Here is a 17,564-nt window from a genome sequence, read left to right on the forward strand (position 1 = left end):
CACAGCGTCAATCAGTTATCACTTTATGACGAGGGTAAGAGATATCCTTGAGTTCCACGAATTCATAAGAACAATCAGTATAGAGTTAGTTACAATCCAGCCATCAGGCTCGATGTCACCTTGGAGAAAGACGGCGCCTCCTACAAGTGGAAGGTCCGTAGTGCCATCGGCATCACATGTCCGCGCCCAGAGATTACAGTAATGCGGGAGTAGCACAATCACAGTTGTACAGAGTGTTGCAGAAAAATGTAACGCGCATTTTTACATGCAACTCATTGTCTAGTTACCTCTGGAACTTCCCGTGGCGTACGATGGCGTATTTATGAGTGCGAAGGCTAAAAAAAAAATCCTGGAGGCCATACTTAGCATAAAAAAAATAAACAGCGCGCGAAAACAACGGCTTCCATGCAATAGAATAGGATGGTCATGACGGTGCACGTCCCACATTTGTTCCAATATCCCGAGGTGACGTCGCAGGGATATACCTGCGACGTCCAAACAGTGCCCATATCCTCGTCTCCTGTACGTCTCATTCATATCTATGGGATATTCAGGCTGCTCCCAAGGATATCCCATTGTCCAAGGTGGGATATCCTACAGACGTCGTTATGACATATGTTCTTTGTTGGGCGCTCTCGACGTCACCTTGGAGATAGACGGCGCCTCCTACATGTAGAAGATCCGTAGTGCCATCGGCATCACGACATGCCCGGGGGAGGGGGATCACAGAAATGCAGGAATAGCACAATCACAGTTGTACAGGGTGTGTGCAGAAAAACGTAACCCGCATTTTTACATGTAACTTGTCTACTTACCCGACGAACTTCCCGTGACGTACGATGGCCTATTTATGCATGCGAAAGCTACAAACAAAAATCCTGCAAGCCATACTCAGCGTAAAAAAAATAAACAGAGCGTGAAAACATCGGCTTCCATGCACTAGAAATAGGACAATTATGACAGTGCATGGTAGCGCATGGCGGTCTTACGAGTTATGCACAGGCACCGCCAGGCGCACTACCGATGAGCATCCATGTGGGACATCGTTTCCATTTCTGTACCGACAGCTCCTCTAGCGGTACCTAAACACAACTCTCCTGCGTCCACCATGTTGCCCTATTCTGATGCACGGAGGCCGACATTTTCATTGCTCAGTTTATTTTTTACTTTGAGTATGGCTGCCACGATTTTTCTGCAGATTTCGCAAGCATAAATGCGCCATCGTGCGCCACCGGAAGTTTGTTAATTAGGCAAACAACAAGCTAAGTGCCTAAACGCGGGTTACGTATTTCTGCACACACCCTGTACGTTATATATCGTCGTGCCACTATGCCATGTTGCCCAACAGAGCTGAAGTATAACTACACAGAGAGTGCACGCATTTATTATTTAGTTTGGTCGTGACGCAAAAAAGGGAACTAATGGGATCTTGGTTAGAAGTTGGCACACTAAAGCGGTTGTGACCTATTTTTTACTTCTTTGGGTCGAGTTATATGTTCATTTGTTTGGCCCGCAAAACAAACGGTATGAAATAAAACACTCGAACAAGCTAAGCATGATGGTTGAGAGTAGGGTTAGTTAGTGACTATCACCGGATGACAAGGAAGCGCCAAAAGAAAATATAGACGAGAGATGTAAGACAGTACCAGCGCTTGCGTTATCTTACGTCTGTTGTACATGTTCCTTTGGCGCCTTATTAGTCAACCACGAAGAAGATACGCATTCATCAGGAGAGGAATAAAAAGAAAGGGAAAGGGGAACGATGTAAGGGCATTTTGCTCATGGAAATAAACCTTGGTTGACAGTTCAGAGGATCACTGAGTGAGGATGTCTTTTTCACGTGCGTTTGCTTCCCCGGCGCTGGGTTTCCTGATATTCCAAACGCACAACCCAGCTCCAATTCAACTCATTCTCATGCATGGGAGTTTCAAAACATCCCAGCAGAAGTGAAACGCTGTGGGATACAGACAGCATTTGTAGAATCATCCCCGTCTGTGTATTACCAAATGCCTTCTTCAGGTCTCTCAGTTGAGGACATTCGACACAAGACATTTGACGATTCGACGCACTCTTCCATGTGTGTGGCTATGTGGCCCCAGTACCTGCACGGCTTTAATAACAACAACTATAAAAACAAGTGTCTTGTGGCTACATGTGAAGCTACGGGTTCCTGCTCTGGTTGAATTAAGTCCTGCTCTGCTAGCAGCTACTTTGTTCTCCGGCTGGTGTCTGTTCATTTGTTCATTCTGCGGCTCAACACTGCAGGACAAAGGCTGCACTTGTAGGGCCACACACCCATGTACGCCCGCTTGTAGTGCTGCACGTTTGCGCTCTGCCGCAACTTTGCAGAACAGAAAATGTTCCTGTATGGCTCTGCACCTCTTTGAGTCTACTCGTGGTGCTTCTTGCCTGTGTGTTTCCGCTTGTGATACATCAGACCCGTGCTACAGAACTCCGCTTGTACTTGTATGGCTTCTCTCGTGTGTGTGTCTGTTTGTGACGCTGTAGAGTTGAAACTTGACCAAACTCAGCATGGCAAACACAGCACTTGTGCGGCTTCTCGCCAGTGTGTGTCCGCTTGTGTTGCCTCAGGTTACTGCTGTGGCTGAACTTAGCAGGGCAGACATCGCACTTGCATGGCTTCTCGCCTGTGTGTATCCGCTTGTGCTGCCGTAGGTTAGTGCTCTGCCTAAACTGTGCTGGGCAGACATCGCACTTGTATGGCTTCTCGCCAGTGTGTATCCGCTTGTGGTTCTGTAGATTTCCACTTGTGATGAACTCTGCTGGACAGACATCACACTTGTATGGCTTCTCGCCTGTGTGTGTCCGTTCGTGATGCTGTAGGGTCTTAATTTGACCGAACTTAGCATGGCAAACACAGCACTTGTGCGGCTTCTCGCCCGTGTGTGTCCGCTTGTGTTGCCTTAGGTTACTGCTGTGGCTGAACCTTGCAGGGCAGACATCGCACTTGTATGGCTTCTCGCCTGTGTGTATCCGCTTGTGCTGCCGTAGGTTACCGCTCTGCGTAAACTCTGCTGGGCAGACATCGCACTTGTATGGCTTCTCGCCTGTGTGTGTCCGTCCGTGATGCTGTAGGGTCGTAATTTCACCGAACTTAGCATGGCAAACACAGCACTTGTGCGGCTTCTCGCCCGTGTGTGTCCGCTTGTGTCGCCTTAGGTTACTGCTCTGGCTGAACTTAGCAGGGCAGACATTGCACTTGTATGGCTTCTCGCCTGTGTGTATCCGCTTGTGCTGCCGTAGGTTAGTGCTCTGCCTAAACTCTGCTGGGCAGAAATTGCACTTGTATGGCTTCTCGCCTGTGTGTATCCGTTTGTGCTGCTGCAGTTTCCCTCTCAGACTGAACTCCACAGGGCACACATTGCACTTGTACAACTTCTCGCTTGTCTGTGTCCGCTTGTGAAGCCGCCGGTACGTAATCTGGCTGAGCTTCGCGGGGCAGATACCACTCTTATCCGGCTTGTCTCCTGTCTGTGCTCGCTTCTGGCACCGCAGGCTCCTCCTCAGGTGGGACTGTCCAGAGCAGAGATCGGGGTTACGTGACTTCTTGTTAGTACGCTTTGACACGTGGCTTTCATCACTCCCAGTCGGTGCGTATGCAGGGGGACAGATGTCATACGTAAGACTCTCATCTCCCATCTGATCATTCGGTGGAGAAGTAACGGCACACATTTCAGACTCACTGTGACACTGTGCAAACACGTGCTGTTTCAGGCTGTCTTTCAATGTGTATGCAAGTGCACATGGCTCGCTCTGGTCTGAAAGTCCCTCAGTGGGTCGACCTTCCGTATTGACCAGTAGAGCGTTGTCGAACTGTGGTTCAACAGTCATTGTGCTGATCTTGAACTGTGCCTCTGAAGAAGTACAACACGAAGAGTCCTGATCACAAATGCCTCTGGGCTGGTCCTTTACGTGGAGCAAACCAGTGCTTGCTCTTGCTCCTGGAATTTCGGAAATCGGAAATTAGGAGGGCATACCGGTACAGGCGCATCTCTGATTGACGATTTTTTGAAAAACTTGATCGCGCTGCATTCCCTGTCACGCTGCTCGCCTCCGACTGCGCAAATAGTCCACCTTGTGCACTACTGATGCCCCATGTTTAAAGTGGCTTGCCCCCTTACTCTGGCACTTCCTGCGAGGTAAAGTGTCGGACTTTGACACGGAAGGCCCAGAGGTTATTTGTTTTTACTCAGGAGCTCAACAAGAACCGAACCGTTTTCTGCGAACCGAAAACACTTTTTACGCTTCGACATCCTGGCCAGGAGTCACTTGTGTTTTTATAAGCAGAAAATGAATAACAAGGATTGTCTTTTTCAGCTGGATTTGCCCTCCCAAAAGTGAACAGTCTTTTCTAATGTCGAAAGGGATCCTTCATTCTCAGATGCTTGCAACTCCCATCCTCACTATATTCAACAGACAGTGGATTTCACACGAATGCGAAGAAAACACAAAGAAACAGGAACCACAGCATGTCCTTCATGACGAGCCCAATTCATGCAAGTTCCTGAAAGTGGACTCTGTTCGAACGACGCAATAAACAATCGAAACGTTAAACCTCAAACGAAGTACACAGTCAGGGGACTAGGTGACAGATGAGAAGAGTAACTATAGTCAGTGTAGAAATAAAGCACCACCTACAAGTGTTGTTTTGACTTTCATAATAACAGGAAGCCCGTGTTAGTCCTGCAGAATCTGTATATGACCAATGCTTATACCAGCTGAAATTATTTCATTCAGCATCCACGAATGCAGCCTAATTTACGGAATACTACGTAACGCTTTTCCCTGCCATTCCATGCTCACTCACGAATGCCCACTTCAGGCACATGTGATCCACAGACAAAAGCTGTACACATGATAAGAAAATGTGCGTTCATGACAGTCAAAATGCCACGATTCTCATTTCATAGCAGACGGTGTGACCGCTGTGTGTTTTCGCTTGTCTCGATTGATAAATTGAGAATACACCATATAGTGGTGTCTTATTATGGGTCGCCTGAATCCAGCGTTGATTAATGCAATCGATACGATTTCGCGATACATGTATTGCATCACTAACTTTCATTTGGTTGCCACGAACTTGTGCACGGTTGCGCAATCTCCTATTGATGTTTACTTTGTTTGTAGAAAGATTCTTGAATGACGTACAAGAGGGTATGAGATGAAAATTGTCCACTGGTCCACCGCAGCTGGTATGGTCGTTGAGTTTCAATAAGTGTTGATACGTTAGACCTTGTACAACAATATTGAACTTCTGCTCACTCGATATTATTGCAAGAGCTGACAGAAACTAAATGCATAGCCGTGGTAGTGGAACATATCACGTGATAAGGCTTTTTATGTACTTTCCATGTCAATAGCTAGATGTATTTTTAGCATATCTACAATGAGTCGTGCGATATAGACCACTTGTATATGATAATTTGATCTCACTGCTTTATTGATGAATGCAATGCCCCTTTGCAATGATTACGATTGCACTTGATGTCCAGTACTTCAATTCTCCATCAGCTGACCTCAAAACTTCCACCATGAATACTAGTGGTCCTTCCAATCTTGCAGTGCAGATCGTTTTACTATTGTTGATTCGGCATACAAATTCTTGCACTTTCAATTCTGTAATTTCTACCATATCTCCGAATACAACCATGTCTATGACGTATCGAAATGCAATGCAATGGAATGCAATACAGTGGAATCACTTCAAGGTCTTCATTTTCAAAGTAGTTTTTTTATCACATCCTCCCACGAAAAGTCCATCCATCTCTTCAATGACGACCCCTTTTTTGTTCTGTTTTCTAGTGTGATCCTACACTTCATTAAAGCATATCTGTACTCATTTTATCGTTTGAAAACCTGTTATGCTGTCAGGTTTAGAATGCTATTAATATCCTGCCCATGACGCCACAAGAATTATCGCAACTGATTTACAAAAATATATGACCTGTATGAAAAAACGTGTGCTTTAAATTGTTCTATCACCATGCGACAATCTCCCCCTTCCTTATAGGCATAGACTTGATGGGAGTGCATGGGAGGTTTATTGGTCGGCGTCTTTCCTCTCTGAATTTACTATTCGAATCTGTTCATCCTGTTTGTTAACTAGATAAGACAAGTTTCTTAACTGACTCTGTGGTGTATTCATGCTGCTTGCTTAGAAGTTGACTGCCCGAATTAATTGTAGTTTAGACTTTGTTTCAGGTTTTCACTCGATTGGTATAAATAAAAGTATTCTCCGAGTTGGGAACTATGTATGCAGGATGTATAAGTTGTGTCCGTTGATTTCCTCTGTGGAGAAGATTTAAATATTTCTCGCCTGTCTTAGAAAATGATTGCACGAAATAATTATTGTCTCGTATTTGTTTCACTTGTTCACTTGATCGACATCAATGAAAACAATGATCTTGAGTTGGGGTTTTCCGAGAGCTTTTTTTCCTGGACACGAGGACATATGCGACACAACAGAACTGACACTTAACTGAACAAACTCTTTCACATGTACGGGTACATGGCCTCTGTACTTTCATGGTTTCATTGTCTCTCGTGGCTACGTGCGAAGCCACAGGCCCCGGTTTCCTGCAGCTGTTTTGTTCTCTGGCCTGTGTCTGTTCATCAAGTGAATGAACTCTGCACGACAGATGTTGCGTTTATATGGCTTCACACCCATGCACACCCTCTGGTAACACTGCAGGTTTGTGCTGTCCTTCAAGGCTGCAGCACAGAGAATGCTCCAGTATGGCCTTGCACCTGTTCGAGTCTACATGTGATGTCCCAGGCACACACTGTGGCTGAATTCTGCAGGACACACACACATCAGACTTATAGAGGTCCTCAGTCGAACGCATCTGCTTGTGACGACACAATCCATTCTTTAAGCACACCCTGCAGCAGAGGAGGCTCACCTATTCGGCTTCTCAGCCATGTGCGTCCAGTTACGATTGTTCAGGTTCGTCACCTGGCCGAACTCTGCACGGCAGATATAGCACTGGTGTATAGCTTCTAGCCCGCATGCAGTGCTGTGGGTTTGTGCCATGGCTCATCCTTGCAGGACAGAGTTCACGCTTGTAGGACTTTTTGCGCACGTGTTTTCACACGTAATACGACAGACCCTTGCTCTGGCTGAGGTCCGCAGGACAGATATCGCACTTGTACGGCTTCACGCCCTCGTGTCTCCACCTATTGCTCTGATTCCACAGCTTCCTGCTCTTGTTGAACTCGGCAGGACAGAGATCATACTTGTACTGCTTCTCGCCTGTGTGTATCCTAGTATTTTAGGCTGCCGAACTCACGATTGCAATCATCTAATAAGCCATGAGTGCAGCCGTGTGCGACTGATATGAAGGCCCACGTGGCGCATTACTGAGCTCGATCATGCCACATATTAGCAAGCCCATCAGATGACGTTACGCTTGTGACCAGATATGGGCAATAATAAAATTTACTCAGGCTTTTGTGGCAAGTATGATGTTATCCTGTGAGTGCGCTAACAAGTAGCACGATGGTGAGTAGGCTATGTGGACCCCTGCGACAGTTCATAGCCCGCGGCTGGCCTCACGCCTCACTTATCAGATCGTTGTGGTTGTGAATTCTGCAGCCCAAAATGACAACCGATGGATTCAACAGGCTCACACTATGGCTAAACACTGCAGCACAGAAGATCGCACTTGTATGGCTTTTCAACCGTTTGTGACTGCCTGCAAAGCTGTAGGTTCCTGCTCTGGCTGAACACTGCTGGGTGGACATCGCACTTGTCTTCTCGCCCGTGTGTGTCTGCCTGTTATTCGACAGGCCCGGGCTGTGCCTCAACTGTGCAGGACGGAGATCGCACTTGTACGGCTTCTCATCTGTGTATGTCTGCTTGTGCTGCTGTAAGCTGCCGCTCCGGCTGAACTCCCATCGCACTTGCATGGCTTCGTGCCCGTAGGTGTCGGATTGTAAAGCTGTAGCGTCCCTCTCTAGCTGAACACTGCAGGGCAAACATCGCACTTGTATCGCTTTTTGCCTCGGTGTATCCAATTACAGACCTGCAGGTGCTTACTCCAGGTTTAACTCTGCAGGACAGAAATTGCACTTCTATGGCTCCTTGCCCGTGTGCTTCTGCTTGTGCTTTCTCAGTGTCGTGTTGCGGGTGAACTTTGCAGGACAGAGATCGCACTTGTATGGCTTCTCGCCTGTGTGGGTCCGCATGTGCTGTTGTAAGTGCCCTCTCTGACTGAACTCCGCAGGGCAGACATCACACTTGCATGGCTTCTCACCCGTGTGTACCCTATTGTGCTGCTTTAGGCTCCCGGCCTGGCTGAACACTGCAGGACAGACATCGCACTTGAATGGCTTCTCACCCATGTGTACCCTCTTGTGCTGCTTTAGGCTCCAGCCCTGGCTGAACACTGCAGGGCAGACATCGCACTTGAATGGCTTCTCACCCGTGTGTACCCTCCTGTGCAGCTGTAGACTCCCGCTCTGGCTGAACTTCGCTGGACAGACATCACACTTGTATGGCTTCTCGCCCTTGTGTACCCTCTTGTGCTGCTTTAGGCTCCTGCCCGCTGAACTCCGCAGGGCTGACATCGCACTTGAATGGCTTCTCACCCATGTGTACCCTCTTGTGCTGCTTTAGGCTCCAGCCCTGGCTGAACACTGCAGGGCAGACATCACACTTGTATGGCGTCTCACCCGTGTGTACCCTCTTGTGCTGCTTTAGGTTCCCGCTCTGGCTGAACTCCGCTGGACAGACATCACACTTGTATGGCTTCTCGCCCTTGTGTACCCTCTTGTGCTGCTTTAGGCTCCTGCCCGCTGAACTCCGCAGGGCTGACATCGCACTTGTATGGCGTCTCACCCATGTGTACCCTCTTGTGCTGCGTTAGGTTCCCGCTCTGGCTGAACACCGCTTGACAGACATCACACTTGTATGGCTTCTCGCCCTTGTGTACCCTCTTGTGCTGCTTTAGGCTCCTGCCCTGGTTGAACTCCGCAGGACAGACATCACACTTGTATGGCGTCTCACCTGTGTGTACCCTCTTGTGCAGCTTTAGGTTCCTGTTCTGGGTGAACACCGCTGGACAGACATCACACTTGTATGGCTTCACACCCATGTGTACCCTCTTGTGCGTCTTTAGGTTCCCCCTCTGGCTGAACACTGCTGGACAGACATCACACTTGTATGGCTTCTCGCCCGTGTGCGTCCACCTGTGATATGACAGGCGCGAGCTGTTCCTGTACTCTGCAGGACAGAGGTCGCACTTGTACTGCTTCTCACTCGTGTGCGTCCGCATGTGCTGCTGTAGATTCCCGGCCCTGCTGAACTCCGCAGGGCTGACATCGCACTTGTGCGGCTTTTTGCCTGCGTGCATCCATGTGTGCTGCTGTAACTGCCCTCTCTGACTGAACTCCGCAGGGCAGACATCACACTTGAATGACTTCTTGTCAGTGTGTATGCTCTTGTGCAGCTGTAGACTCCTTCTCTGGCTGAACTCTGCAGGACAGACATCACACTTGTATGGCTTCTCACTCGTGTGTACCCTCTTGTGCTCCTTTAGGTTCCCGCTCTGGGTGAACACCGCTGGACAGACATCACACTTGTATGGCTTCTCACCCGTGTGTACCCTCTTGTGCCGCTGTAGGTTCCTGCCCTGGCTGAACACTGCAGGGCAGACATCGCACTTGTATGGCTTCTCACCCGTGTGTACCATCTTGTGCTGCTTTAGGTTCCCACTCTGTCTGAACACTGCTGGACAGACATCACACTTGTAGGGCTTCTCGCCCGTGTGCGTCCGCCTGTGATATGACAGGCTCGAACTGTGCCTGAACTCTGCAGGGCAGACATCGCACTTGTATGGCTTCTCGTCCGTGTGCGTTCGCTTGTGAAGCAGCAGTTGATCGTTCCGGATGAACTCCGCAGGGCAGACGTCGCACTTGTGTGGCTTTTTGCCCGTGTGTGTTTGCTTGTGATATCTCAGGCTCCTACTATGGCTGTACTTTGCAGGACAGAGATGGCACTTGTATGGCTTCTCGCCCGAGTTTCTCTCCTTGTGATGCTGTAGCTGGTAGCTCTGGCTGAACTCTGACGGGCTGCCGTCGCACTTGTGTGGCTTCATGCCAGTGTGCGCTCGCTTGTGAAGTCGCAGGTGCGCAATCCAGCTGAACTCTGCCAGGCAGAGGTCACACTTGTGCGGTTTCTCGTTTATATATGTTCGCCTGTGACACCCCAGACTCGTGCCCTGGCAGAGATCGGACTTGCTTGGCTCCTCATCAGTACGCTTTGACACGTGGCTCTCGTCACTCCCAGATGGTAAGACTGCAGGGGGACAGATGTCATATGTCAGACCCTTCTCTTCCATCTTATCATTCTGGTGGAGAAGTAATGGGACACTTTTCAGACTCGCTGCGACACTGTGCAAACATGTGCTGTTTCAGGCTGTCTATGGATGTGTACGGAGGTGCACATGGCTAATGTGTTGGTGTGTGCGTGCAATATGGAGTACAGTGGAACCTCGTTAGCGCGTACCTGGCGAGGACGCGGGAAAAGTACGTGCAAAGCGGTACCACGTCATAACCGAAAATTACTAATTATGTCACTTATCGTCACGAGAAACCCGAAAAACGCAGGCCGTTATAGAAGCCACCAATTCACGCCGTTACAAAAGCCACAATCTTTACTTCACGCTTAAACGCAGAAATCCGTGATTTTTGTTGAGCGACGCGCTGGCCTCGGCACGGCACGTCGTCACCATCAGAGTTGGACGCCGTTTCGGGAGCAACAGCGGCGATAATGTCGTCGTCCGTCAACTCGGCTGATGTCGCGACCTTCTCCTTTACGTGCCTTTACGCTCAAACCGCGAGGCTTGGCCATTGTACGATATTGCAGCAGGAACGAGATAACATCACACCTACTCTGTTTACAGGTGTGATGTTATCCGATGAGCGCACTAATATGCGGCATGATCGAGCTCACCGATACGCCATGTCGACCTTCACGTGAGTTTGTAGCAGGGCCCGACTCACGCCTTATCAGATGATTGTGATCGTGAGCTTCGAAGGCCCGAAACGCCGAGCTATGCGCACAACACGCTTACTGGCAGCGTCCCAAGAAAGAAAGATCCCAAGCTGACATGTGGTCCTGCATGACCTTACCAGGTCATGACCCCCATTCTTTCTCCCAGAAAGAAGGAGATTACAGATAAGAAAGGGGAGATATGGGGAAGATTACGGAAACAATCGCCGCGTGTTCTAGAAGCCGACAGACTTTTTTTCCCCCGCGTTCGCAAGGACCGGTTTCGTATGAACAGGCCAACGAAAATGGTACGCGATAAGCGACACAGGCATCAAGAAATGCTACCTGTAAAGCGGTCATGAAATGCATTGACTTCAATGGGTGTTCGGTCGGGGAACCCGAATGACTACTTCTAAACCGGAACAACGGCTTATGCGTGTACGCGCTAACGAGGTTCCACTGTAATTGCCGTCTTGGGGACTAGAAGCTGCAATTACTCCCCATTTGACTCCTTTTTTTCCCCTTAGAATGTACCAGTCTCTGTAGTGTAAATGCTGCTTGGCAGCCCAGGTGTGCACGGCCCTTACTCTGGCACACAACCATCCTGGTGATGGAGGCTTAGAACGACTGGGAAGATGAACATTCAACATCTCAGCTGGCTGGGCTCATATGGTTGTAATCGATCGAGGCTTTCTTAAGTGTCTCGAAGAAGCCACTCAAGATCTGCTACCTGAGCTGACGCAACTCCGCTGAAGGGCTTCTTCCTAAGTTACTGAGCTAAGAATCTGGGTTACAAAAACCGAGGAAAACTGAAACCTGAACCGAAAACAAAAAGAAAGCTTCATTTCTGGGCGAACCGGAACGAAATGAAAACTGAAACAAAATTACGTGATTCGGAGGGAAACCGAAAACGTATTTTCGATTTTTTGTGTATGTGTGTGTTCATGTTCAGATAACTTTGCATGTTCTTTGGCCCATTCCAGCCGCTGTGTTTCTTTTCTTTGTGGTGGACAAAATGGCATTTTTGACGATCTGTGGATGAGGCCGAACTCTTTTTCAGGCTTGATCTTTATGACATTTTCTTCCTATAAAACTGCTAACCAAAAACTTGAGGGGCGACGCCCCCCACTTTTCGCGAACCCCCGGGCGACAACCCGGAAATGTGCCGAGAGCTTACATAATTCAGAGCTGCGATTATCGCATTACCTACAACTTTTCTGGGTTATGTAGCAGTCAAATCAAAAGTCGTCAGAGCCAGATCTTGAAAGCAAATACACGTGCGTGATTTGGGTCGTGTACCCCTGGGGGATCGGGTACAACAAACAGAACAAGACTAATCGAGGCCCATACAGGAGCATGTTGCTTTCTCCAGAAAACATCTGCCCTTTTTGTGGAAACAGCAACTTGGTCATTTTCTATTTCCTTATATTGAGGTTAAATAGTGATACGAAATTGGATCAAGAATCTCCGCGTCTACTTTGCCCACTTTGAGAATCCTTCATAGAACAGGGAGTGTGCTAGAAAGTCGATGCGTGTCTGTCAGAGAGAAAACTAAAATGCATTTCTGTTGTATCCCTCTTTTTGTCACGCTATTAAGTTTGATGTTGATTGAAAGTCCTCGACCATTTTGTATTTACCTTCTGATGTTGAATGACAGTTGTGTCCCATTTGGTCCTGTTCTGTCGAGATTGCAACATTGTAAGGCTCCGTTTTCACTTCCGTAACCGGATGTTCCTTCGAGGATTCCTCTCGAGGTTCTTCTTTAATGTCACACGTCCCAGCTGTCACTCCTGTAGTAAAACAAGAAAAGAGAGAAGTAAGCGACACTGCAAATCTTAAAGTCACATGATGACGTCTCAGTCACGGTAATCCAGAAGATGTGGGTTCGAGTCCTACAGGCGGCTGACCTTTTCAGTAACTTTCACCTTTCATCGTTAATTTCTTAGGCAACTTGAGGCCTTGTATGTGATTGTCCCTTCTATGTTGTTCCAGCCTCAGAACATCAGTTCTCTCACATGATGACCCCCTCCGTACCTTTCATCAACCCAGTTCAACTATATTCCAGCTAGTAGTGTGCCCTGTCGCCAGTGACGAAATGTAGGGGCGCCGCCATGGCCAATAGTGCATGAGATGAAGCGTGGGTAAGGGCTGTTGGATGAAAGGGTTTTGGACTTGGGACGGTCATGGGCCTCGTGCAGCACCTATAGGGGGCTCCACAAGCAAATCCCCTAGCGGGAGGGGTGGGCACTTTTCCCAGGGCTCGTAGCACACTCTGCGGTATTGCCTGTATGCGGCCTGCTGCATCACGTCTACCGTAAGCACATCAATCTTCAGAACACAAAAGCAGTAAGCTATGGGCTGTACGTGGAGCAGCGTGCCATCATCCCGTTTGGTAACGGCTACGACCGTAGAGTGCAGAGATGTGGCACGCGTATAATATGAGTGCACCAGTCATGGCTGTGTGTTTTCAGTGTGGTTTACTTCTACACGGTAGCGTTGTGCGAATTAATTTATTTTGAATTGTTTTGTTTTGAATGGTTAGATTCCTATTGCAAGAAGTGCTAGCGCCTGTGGGTTTGAAACTATGCATAGTTCAAAACCGCAGATAAGTGGAATTTGCCCAACCAGCTCCGCGAGAATAAAAGGGTGAGAAAGCCAGGGTTTTCTAAACCTTCAAAATTGCATTTTCAAATTCTAGACCGTTGAAGGGTTTCAAGGACCAGTGGGAACCGTGAGAGCGGACATTTTTTTTTTTTTTTTTTGCATCTCGAATTCGTTTCAGGCCTTTAACCCAAAAGAGTCATACTTTATCTATAAAGCATTCCCCACTTGACTGTATAATTTACCAGGACTTTACCATATGCATCACCTCCTGATGGATACTCTTTGCAGTGCTGTTGATGTACCTGGCCCTCTTCTGGTAGGCATGATGCTACATCAGGTGGTTCTGATTTCACCCTCACGGGCTGACCGCTGAACTCTGCGGAGAGCTGCATTTCTTGGAGTCCTGATTCCAAAGGGGCTGGCAGGTGATGGCTCGTAGGCACAAGTACCTCTTGCTTCCTCTTTATTGCTGTCCTTATCCCGTATACATTACAGGGAAGAGAAAATTGAGTCCGGGATTGAAACAAATACAACGGCGGTTTTCGTACGCTCACAGAACATGAAAACCACCAACCAGTTATGGCCACTAACTACTTTGCAATTAAGTAGATTAACTAGTAGTTCAGCCACTGTTCAGGGGAGTAGTTAAAACTACTTCTTTAGCTACTGCAATGTAGTTTAACTACATCTATAACTACTTAATGTTGTCCATCAACATCAATCCCTCGTAGTGTTCTTGGACACCTAAATATGAATCACGAGCAATGATAAATTTTGGCTGAAGCCATTGCTACATCGTCAAATGCAAAGCTTGCGGCGAGATTCTTTCTGTGCCTGCGCGATAAACTAAGTTGCAGAATTATTTCGCAGCAAATGAGGCTTCACTAGACAAGCATTAAAAGTGAAGATTTAGTACACATGCACGACACAATTGCTCTGCACGTAAGCTCTCGTCAAACAAGTAGCTCGAGGTAAAAGTCGGAAGCACAATCGTGCCGTAAAGCTTGCGGCAAAATCGGAAGTAGTTGGCGCTTTCAGTAACCTAACTACTGTATTTAACTACTCAAAATAGCAGTTTAACTAGTAGTTGCCACCACATTTCTGCAAGTAGTTGATAACTACTTTTTAACTACAATCAGGTAGTTTAACTACATGTTGTTAGCTACTGGCCATCACTGCCATTAACGGGGTACTGATGGAAGCTCCGACTCACTGTTTCTCAGAGGGTCGACTATGTCCGAATGGGTTCCCAGTTGAGACGGAAGAGGTGTCAGTGAGAAGTTCTTGGCGAAATCTTGCTTAGATGTTACCCTTCTGAAGAAATATGATATGCAGTGTTCAACGTAACTCGTTACAGTAACTAAGTTCTTTTTTTTTTGGTAACTTGTAACTTAACTCGGTACTTTTGCACCGTGGTATCTTTTGGAGGTAAAAAAAAAATCTGAATCCCATGATTTCTTTCTGAGTACTCTTCCAAGTCTGCGCGCCTCAAAATATTTTTAACACCTCCTACACTGCAGAGCTGAACAGTTTAAATAGCTCTGAAAACATTGCGGAGTTTCGTAAAACATTCCAAAAGTTCCCGAAATTTTTCAGTTTTCTCGGGGCATAAACTCTCGATAAAAAGTGTCCATCAACCTTCAACTGGTCTTGGCACGAAAGTATTATGCTTTCTCTTCACTCAGAAGAGATTTGGTTGGAATTCGCGCAAAAGCTATTTTGTTAGAATGTTTTTTCGCCAGGTAGCTTACATATCAAATTGCAATCTTCAAGAGGCGGCCATGGCGCGAAAAAAAAAATTTTGCGGCAAAAATAAGCTGGGAGTACATTGGCTGCATGGGAACAATCAACCACAATTTATTTGAAAGAAATCGGGGATGGTCAAGCGCAATGTCTGGGACGTTTGGCATGGAATGACCCAGCTATTATGGGACACAGGAGTGGTGAGGGACGATATGTTCACTCTTGACAGCAATTTTGAAAATGAGCAAAAAAGATGGAACCCTCCTCATGTGGGGCATGTTGCAACACCCGCTGTGGCTAGACGTACGCTGGACAGTCCATGATATGAGGAACTAGACTCAATTACCTCAACTAACGGAACCTATGACCTAGAGGTGTACTAACTTGCTATCTGATTTGGAAAGTAACGATGAAAGATGAAAGTCACTTAAGAAGGTTAGCTAGCTGTAGGACTCAAACCCACATCTTCTGGATGTGCCATGGGTTCGGGTCCTACAGCAGACTAACCTCTTCAATGGCTTATCCATCTTTCATCGTTAATTTCTTAGGCACTTTAGGCTTTGTACGTATTTGTCCTTTCGATGTTGTTCCAGCCTCGGAACATCAATTACTGTCTCATGTTGCAAACCAAGCTAACTTGCACTAACGAAACCTAAACTAACTTAACCTATAAGAACTACGACACTGCGTGAATAAAGGCGACTTGTGGAATGGTGACGCCAACGTGCCCAGCCGATGTCACTCGGTACATACCGTATATTAATAACAAACTTTTTTAAAAACCGTTGTTGCCGTCATTGTTACAGTGGCTGATTAACTGCCGCATTTTAAAAGCGATAAAACCCCAATGCTGAAGATACAAAAGGGCGACACACACACGTAGCACCCCTGCACTGGGGTTTTATCGCTTTTTAAAATATACCGCCAAACAGCAGTTTTTTTTTATTACACTCTGGCACTAATGTCAAATTACATGAGAATGTCGTGTCACATGGCGGCATTGTGACATTCAGTAGAGCATCACATGGGACACAACAAGTCAGGACAGGAGAGAGACAGAAAGAAAGAGAAAATGCATTATTGCGGCGAAGGGACCCTGACTCCTGAGAGAAGAACACAAGTTCCGAGACTAGGGAACACGAAAGGACAGACACAACACGAAGTCTCGTGTTCCCTGGTCTCGGGGTTTTACATTATGCATCATCTTCACCAGCTCGCTTGATTCTTAGCCATTTTTTTTCATTGACAACCTCCCAGACATTCCAGAACATCCTCACAGTCACAAACATCCACATGATATTTCACGTGTAGCGTGTTCATGAAAGCGTTGACTAACGTAACATAGCGCAACATAAACAGCGTTATATTGAACACTTTTTATTGTGTGTCGTAACTTTGAAACTTTTGTCGAAGGTTTAGGTCTTACCTTGTCGGGGCGCAAGCGCCTGTCTGGCTCCGGCTTCATATGATTCGAAACTTTTTAGGTTGCGCGTCTGAGCCCGTTAGAGTGTTTCGTTTTTTCGCGCTTCGTTTGCTTCATTTGCACACGACAACAAACTCAACCAGTCTCTAGGGTTTCAATCAGTAGAAAGTCAACTTTTCGCTCCGATATTCACCGTGTCACATTCACAGCCTACCTTTTAAATGCATCAAAACATTGCGCTTTGTTTCCCATTTTCATTCAAACTTTTCGCAACTGAGGGCCCGGCATAGAGATGCGAAATGCTGCTGCCGACGGTGTTGGATGGCGCTAACTGTAAAATGCCGTCAGAGCTCTGAATGCCGTAAAATATGGAAACATTGTTCCAGGTTAATAAGATCCTTATTTATTTATTTATAGCACACATATTAAAGAACCCAAGCTTGACTTTTAGCTGCATCCAACGTCCAAGAACCAATTCAATTAAAATAACTTAGGTGATCAACACGTTTTTGTTTTCTGGCGTGTATAAAAATTAACGCCATTTTAATGTTATCGGAAATTAAATTCTTCAAAATAAGTTATAAAGACACCAATCTTATCGTTCTCAGGCGTATTATTATATTTCATTCCTTTTTTTACCGCCATACAGAGCAATTTTATTATTCTTGGACCTATCATTATTCTTCCTTACAGTTAGCGCCACGCAAGGACATCGGCACCATTCTTTCCTCCTCCTCCTTTCCTACATGGCGGCAATCAAACACGTAAACAAACATACGG

The 17,564-nt window shown here is 46.9% G+C and overlaps 2 protein-coding genes across 4 annotated transcripts; both read right to left on the reverse strand.

Annotated features, from left to right (window-relative positions):
• Positions 1–1,670: 1,670 nt before the first annotated feature.
• Positions 1,671–17,081, reverse strand: LOC135376564 (zinc finger protein 883-like). 3 transcript variants are annotated; one of them, XM_064609100.1, is made up of 5 exons: positions 16,788–17,081; positions 14,832–14,932; positions 13,872–14,092; positions 12,652–12,804; positions 1,671–3,962 (listed from the first exon to the last, which is right to left on the reverse strand). In XM_064609100.1, exons 3-5 carry the CDS (start codon positions 14,008–14,010, stop codon positions 2,434–2,436), a joined length of 1,821 nt encoding a protein of 606 aa, XP_064465170.1. In that variant the 5' UTR covers positions 14,011–14,092; positions 14,832–14,932; positions 16,788–17,081; the 3' UTR covers positions 1,671–2,433. The 3 variants fall into 3 exon arrangements, with proteins under 3 accessions (XP_064465170.1, XP_064465168.1, XP_064465169.1); XM_064609098.1 differs by lacking the exon at positions 1,671–3,962 and adding an exon at positions 8,754–10,318; XM_064609099.1 differs by lacking the exon at positions 1,671–3,962 and adding an exon at positions 8,754–10,318 and having other exon boundaries at positions 16,999–17,055.
• On the reverse strand, positions 6,490–8,600 carry LOC135376565 (zinc finger protein 233-like). The gene has a single exon (XM_064609101.1). The coding sequence runs from the start codon at positions 8,587–8,589 to the stop codon at positions 8,095–8,097; it is 495 nt and encodes a 164-aa protein (XP_064465171.1). The 5' UTR covers positions 8,590–8,600; the 3' UTR covers positions 6,490–8,094.
• Positions 17,082–17,564: the final 483 nt, after the last annotated feature.

This window comes from Ornithodoros turicata, unplaced genomic scaffold (assembly GCF_037126465.1).
Source record: "Ornithodoros turicata isolate Travis unplaced genomic scaffold, ASM3712646v1 ctg00001150.1, whole genome shotgun sequence".
Taxonomy (NCBI): domain Eukaryota; kingdom Metazoa; phylum Arthropoda; class Arachnida; order Ixodida; family Argasidae; genus Ornithodoros; species Ornithodoros turicata.